The 7194-nt window shown below is 39.0% G+C and overlaps 1 protein-coding gene and 1 pseudogene across 1 annotated transcript; both read right to left on the minus strand.

The window, feature by feature from the left end:
- Nucleotides 1-201: 201 nt before the first annotated feature.
- LOC149159574 (omega-amidase, chloroplastic-like) lies at nt 202-1183 on the minus strand (annotated as a pseudogene).
- Nucleotides 1184-1359: 176 nt separating this feature from the next.
- Nucleotides 1360-1986, minus strand: LOC149159575 (protein DEFECTIVE IN MERISTEM SILENCING 3-like). Its single transcript, XM_089434345.1, has one exon. The coding sequence runs from the start codon at nt 1984-1986 to the stop codon at nt 1360-1362; it is 627 nt and encodes a 208-aa protein (XP_089290471.1).
- Between the last annotated feature and the right edge of the window lie 5208 nt (nt 1987-7194).

Genomic DNA, 7194 nt, shown 5'->3' on the forward strand with positions numbered 1-7194 from the left:
CTCTTTTTCCTTGGATATTGTTTATCTCTATCAGTAGAGGTATCACCAGGGCTCTGAAGCGGTGTCTCAGGCATTGTATTTTCATGCATTATCACTTTCTTTGCAGGTGTAAGGCAATCTTCAAATGTTTCCATGATCTGATGCGGATGTATCAACAATCATATCTCCAACATCATTTCCTTTCTGGCCAGAATGTTTATTCATTGCATTCATAGTCGTTTATATTGGATGAAACTGGCAGGTACTATAATCAATGTAGATAAAATTAGTTGTACAATAACATTTGCGAATATGAAAAACACGATCAATATTTTTTGGGTGTCAATGAGTAAAACGCGATCAATGCTTTTCTTTGTCCAATCTTTTAACATCAGCGAGTTGATACAAATCACCGTGTCGCTGCTTTTCAAGTGGCATATTCATCCTTCTTTCCTCTATTTGGGAATAGTCAATATTTGCTATGATTGTTGCTTCTTCATGGTCCGTTGCTGCAACAATTTCCCCAAACGGCTCAACGAGAGTGGAGTGGCCCTAGGCAACATAGCCTACATTTATGTCACGATCAGGTGAACATGAAGCAACATACAGCTGATTATCGACTGCCCTGGCTCTCTGTAGTAGCTCCCAATGAAGCGGACCAGTAGTCATGTTGAAAGCTCCAGGATAGCATATTAAGTGTGCACCTCTTGCTGCATACAGCATAGCCAATTTTTGAAAGCGGATATCATAAAAAATTCCAATCCCAATATGCCCTACATCTGTGTCTACGATTGTCGGGGTATTGCCAGCTGTAAGTGTTTTGGATTCCATAAAGGAAATCTTTCCAAGAACATCAATGTCAAAAGATGTATCTTTCTGTGTTTAGCTTTCAGTTCTCCATCTTTTCCAAATACACAACATGTGTTGTAGAGGCGATCACCACTGCGTTCTGAAATTGATCCACCAACTATTGTGATCCCTTTGCTACGAGCAACTTCAGAAAGCATGGATGTTGAAGGAGATGCACTTCCACCAGCATCTATGTCTTCAGCATATATTGGAAAACTAGCATTTGAATATGGACCATTCCATGTCTCCGGCAACACTACAAGCTGAGCGCCATTATCAACTGCAGCCTCGATAGCGGCACGAGCATGCGCTATATTCCCCTCCTTGTTCTCCATCACAGACAACTGGCACATGGCGAATTCACGCGTTTTTGGGCAATTGGAGTGAATCTGGGCAATTCTCAGGCTTCCGGGCTGTGTGCGCCGCACAACACACCCAATGCACCGCGCTGCACCAGTGTGCCGCGCCCATGTAAATTTCCACTGCGGAACAGGTCCCTATGTGCCATGCGCACCCAGTGCATCGCGCCAGTCATCCTATGCACTGCGCTGGCCAATTCCATCCTTGTTTCTTTTGTGGATCACCAACATTGAATCCCCCCTCATAAGTCCTTAAGTCCGCAAGGAAAATCACATGGAACCTTCCATTAATTTTTTCTTTTTGGGCACTTGCTAGCCCATGAAGACCTCTTTCTGTCCTTATGCTACCACAGCAATCATACAGTTCAAGTGCTTCAACCCCTCCATGAGACTTGCAGACAATTGCGAGCATATTCTCCTTTCCCACATACTCAGATAGTGCCCGACTGATGGCATCATCCTCTACTTTCCCTAACAAGGCAACAACTCCAACCACATCCTGTATGATAGGGAGTTTTCTTGATTGAACATTCACCCTACTTAAGTGAAGCCAGAGGGAAGCTGCAGTGATTCCCTGTCTATTGATTTCTTCTAAAGTATCTTCAACACTGTGTGAATATGGATTTGAATTTTCCTTCCCATCACTTTTTGAAGAAAAGGTACATTTGTTGAGCTCTCTTTCCAAGTCACTCAGAGAACTATTCACTTCACTTAAATTGGTTTCTAATTTCCTCAATTCATCCTCACGCTTTTTAACTTTGGTCCCAAGTTGCTTCAAATCATTCTCCCATTTCGTCATCTCACTCATAAAAGTCTCAATGTACAATCTAACTTCATTCACCATAGTTTGATTACTTATTTGTGATTGACTTGTTGTGCTCTCATCGTAAGCATGACAGATTGCTCCATCATTGAAAGTTTGATCCGGAACACTAACAATCTCCAACCATGGATTTGGAAGAATATCAACCTTAATATGCACAAAGAGCTCGATATGCTAGGAATGGAAAGCTTTAAATTGTAACAGTCTAATGTCTTCTGGAAGCATAATTTTGGGCACCGTACACTTTCCCTGACTGAATTTGTATTGAACAGAACTCAGATTATACAAATCAACTGTCAACGTATGCTGGAAACCATCCATTTTGGAATCAAGATTCCCTTCGTCGTCAAAGATACCAAACACAACATTCTTTAGAATAGAACCAGCATAAGAATGCTCTAGAATCGCGGGTACAACTTTGAGCTCCCTTGATAGAAGGTCAAACTCTTTGTTAAGCAACATTCTTGTATCTAAGGACACACGAATGCAACCTCCAGTAGCAGAGATTTCTTTACTCTGCCCTATGGCAATCAATACTGGATCGAAAAAATAGTAAAGGATGCCCATGAGTATTGCAGTTCCAGTCATTATTATTATGGACCTCTGGCAGATGACTCCGATCATGATGTACTGTTTAGCACCATAAGCTTGCCCACACACAGTCTGGACTGCTATTGCCATTCCAAGCATAATTCCATAGGCCAATCCTTGAATGGCCACACTAGCTATGGATGCTCCTGCAAGCTGCAACTCTCCAAGATGATCAGCAAACATTTGAGATATGGCAGAGGGCATAAAATTAAAAACACTAACTATTATAGAAGGGGCAGAGAGAATCCATAGTTTCTTGGATTCAATAATGGCAGCTTGAGCAACTCTGGACCAGGAAATATGTTCTTGAGATAACACTGATTCTATGAAGGCCGACTCCTCCTCAGACTTCTGCTGACTCTTGATATCCTCATGTTGAATCAATGGGTCCACAAGATGATCAACTCCATTGTGCTCCATGGAAAAATCCCAAATTAGTTTACAGGGCACAAATCGCAGTAGGATGTTTACTTTACAGGGCCTGAATCATAATTTCACTGTTGTTCCTCCTGTTTACATAGACTGATGGAGCTATTGAACCTAGCAAGATGACCAGGGCCTGTATTCGAAGTACTCCATGATGGAAGACTTTAAAATGCAAATTTATTACAAAAACAAATTTGTCGATTTCTTCTCCAAAACAGAGTTTTGGAGAAGGATCATTTTCGAGCATTACTGATGATGAAACTTTTGAAGTAAGAGACTTATTCAACCTCCCTCTGGCCTGCAAGTGTTATTTCACACTTCTGGAGACAAAACCCTGGACTCAAGAATTAAAATGACTCTTTTTGACCAAAATGGCATTTGATGACTGCAAATGACGAGAAATGAACCTTGGTGAATTAGACTCTGACAGAGGACTGACAAGACTGAGTCTAACAGACCATATGGTAATATGAGTCACACTTTGTATTTGTCAGCAAGTATATGATGTGATGTATTTAAGAGTTGACCTTGTACCTAGTATCTCCATGGGATGGAGTGTGTTGTATGTACTTGCATATATGTAACCTATAAAGGGCATATGGGTGTAAGACCTAGAGAGACATGCATGCCCCTCTATCATGTGTCCCTGATCACTTGGATAACTTGTCTAGTATACTACAATAACATCTATTAGGTAGTTCTTTAACACTTGAAGTAGCCCATATTGGTTGAAGAATCTAGGAGCTGAAGTTTCACATTTAGGGAAACTTCATCAAGAGGTTTACTAAACCATATATAAAAATGGACATGGCCTACTAGATCGATGGTTACAACAATTACGTACCCATGCATTCTGGTGGATAGTTGTTCCTTTATATGGACATCAACAATATGGTGATGTATGCATGATTAAGATATGAGATAATAAGCACTAGGTTGGACTAGATATGGACTTTTCTGTTGGGTAGGTTCTTTAAGTCAGAGTGATGCATTTGCTATAGAGAAGAAGATAATGAAGACCTTAAAGGATAAAATTATGGTAAGTAGTCATTAAGGGGGAGTGTTGGAATATGTAACTCCTACATCTAATATGTTTTATCACGTGTGTGGATCATTAGGATCTTTGGTCATTATTAGGTAGAGTTCATATCTATGTAGATGTTGTATTCTTAGTCTCTAGGAGGTTGTTAGACCTAGTTGGAGTTGCGATATATTCTCCAACTAGTTAGCTTCCTAGATTAGTGTGTCATTGAGATACTCTCAACTAAGTGAGTATGTGTTCAAGATAGTTTGTTTATCTTGTGACATCATTATTGTAGTCATATGTGTACTATTACATTGTTTAATAGAGTGATAAACACAATTTTGGTGTGAAATAATGTCTTCTCTCCCATTATAACAAAAATAATTGTTGATGAAATTTATAAAAAAATGGAGTTCAACTTTGCATAAAACAATTGAGGAAGTGTTATGAAATTGATTAAAATACTCAAGTTTACAGGAGGGTAGAGGTTATATGAGCCACAATAGAAGTGAATTAGAAAGGAATGTGATCAATTCTCCTTAGAAGAGCAAAAGAATTACATTTAGGGCATTGAATTAGAAAATCCATGATTATAAAGTTCTTAGCGGCCACATATCCATTGATTAGAGAATAAAATAAAATAAAATAATTAGAGATCCATAAATTCAAGTGTAGAAGATATTGGATATGGGTGCAATCGTTGAAAAGCTAATTCAAAAGGGAATAATTTTGATGGTTTAAATTTTGGATGGGTGTTTTAAAATTCTTCAAAACTTGAAAATAAAATAGGTTATTAGAATTGATTTTTTAAAACTAATGAATGTTGGAATTATGATGCATGTGTTGTACTTGATGGCAACCCACTTGTAGCAGAATATCTCACTTATACATAACTAGATGAATCTACAGAAGAGAGATTAGATGTGATAGAACACATGGGATGCAGGACAGCTAAAAGGAATCAGCTCATATATAATGTACAATGACAACTCATTAAGTTGACAGTTCTTAGTATGGCAAGTTAGCTTTGCCATCAAGTCCAAAGGGGGAGATTGTTGGCATTATTATACAAGTGTTGTCCTTGATGGAAACTCACACAGATGACAGATCATAGTGAAGTAGGTTAGTAGCAAAGAATTGATGATCAAACTACAAAGAATGAATAAAGAAGAGTATATATGCAGGTTCACTATATACCAAGTCGCGTACATATGCAGGTTATACGTAGGTTCACTATGTACCAAGTCGCATATATACACAGGTTCGCTATATACCAAGTAGGGTATACACGCAGGTTCACTATATACAAAGGCACGTATACACGTGGAATTTCTAATCAAAAGTCACGTATGCGTATGCACACACTTTCATGCACAGAAAAGCGCGTACATGTGGGAAAGCTTATTTTTGGGTCCATGGTATTTAGACCTATGGTTTTGGTCCTTGGTATTGCGTCCGAAGTGTTGAACCCAGGTATTGGGTCCCTAGTATTAGTTCTCAATGGTTTTGGACCATGGTATTGAGTAAGGCCTAAGACTATAAAAGGAGAAGAAGATCATTAGGCAAAGGCATGGAGAAAGTCTTGAATATCTGATGAAGTATGAGATCCAGTATGCAGGTTATGGGTTCATGATGCATTGCTTGATCTAAGCTAAGGAGGAATCTCAACAGTTGATGGAGAACAAGATCTAAGGATGGATCGGGATCTTAAGGCTTGGAATGTTTATCATTATATGGTTTGATTATGGATAGACTAGATCTAAATTATCGACACATGTTTTAATGTATGAATGTTATGATCTGGGTATGACTGATGTCTAAAATAGCCGAAAAGTTATGAGTAAATATTTGCAGATCTGTACGCGGGTTGGCTTTGGTCAAAGCATGTATGTACGTGGGTTTGGTTCTTCATAGTAGCGTATACATTATGAAATATGATAATTGAAGTTGCAGTTGGATCTAGTTATTGTTGCAGAGTTCTATTGTCTGTTCTGTGTTCTAGTGACTGTGTTGTTGACAGGGTTTCAGTGTTTTAGTATTGGGTGATTCAGAGATTGATGATGCAAGTGTAATTGATGGGTGTATGGTTGTGATGATTAATTTTGTGCTTCAATGTTGTTGATGGGTCTAGTATGAAAATTGGATGAAACGTGGCCTTCAGATTATGGTGTTGTGCTTCAGGAGTATCCAGTCTGAAAATTTATGAAACGTGGTACCTGGAGGAAGAAAGAGAAGGTTGTAGCCTTCTGTAGGTTGGCACCTACGTACTAGTACATCAGCTAGTACAAGAGCTAAGGGGGTGGTAGCTCCCTTCCAATAGCAGCTGGAAAACGAGTGAAGGTTGGAGCATTCAGTAGGCTAACACCTACGTACTAGTAAATGGATCGGCTAGTACAAGAGCTAAGGGGGTTGTGCTCCCTTCCAAGGGAAGCTGGAGAACGAGAGAAGGCTGTAGCCTTCTGCAGGTAGAAGCCTATGTACTGGTATAAGACTACACCAGTACAGAAATATTGTAAAAAGAAATTTCTTATTAAAAGAAGATCGAGATGACTTGCAGCAGGTGGTTTTCACCCACATTGGGTTTCCACCTTATATCATGGTGTTCATGTGTGCTTCTTGTGTGTGATGATCTGTTCTATTTTACTGCTCCTGTTTAGTGTTCATATGGTTAATAATGTTTTGATGCACTCATTAAGAATCAACTAATTGAATCATAAGTTTACTGGATATACGCTTGTTACATTAAACACAATTGCATATACACGCGGTTTGCCTTAATTGAAGTAGCGTATATGAATCTAAATATGGAAATGAAAAAGTTATATTGATTTGATAATACTGATTCACCCCCCCCCCCTCTCAGTATTATTTCCAACAATTGGTATTAGAGCAGGTCCTTTGGCAGAAGCTTGATCGCTTGAAGGAGATCCGTAGATCAATGGGAAAGAAGCTTAAGAAGAAAGCGCCTAAGAAGAAGAAGACATCTCAGAAGAGCTATGACAGTGGGAGAATCGATTAGGGAATATGTGGAAGAAGCACTTCAGATTCAAAATCACTTCAGAATGAAGACTAACAAGCAAAAGAACTAGCAGGTATGAATTTGTTATACTCCGGTGATACATTTATCCATCCATTTGAAGATG

The sequence above is a fragment of the Pinus tabuliformis genome, chromosome 5_2 (assembly GCF_031772625.1).
Source record: "Pinus tabuliformis cultivar Carrire ecotype Pingquan chromosome 5_2, CPIR1, whole genome shotgun sequence".
Taxonomy (NCBI): domain Eukaryota; kingdom Viridiplantae; phylum Streptophyta; class Pinopsida; order Pinales; family Pinaceae; genus Pinus; species Pinus tabuliformis.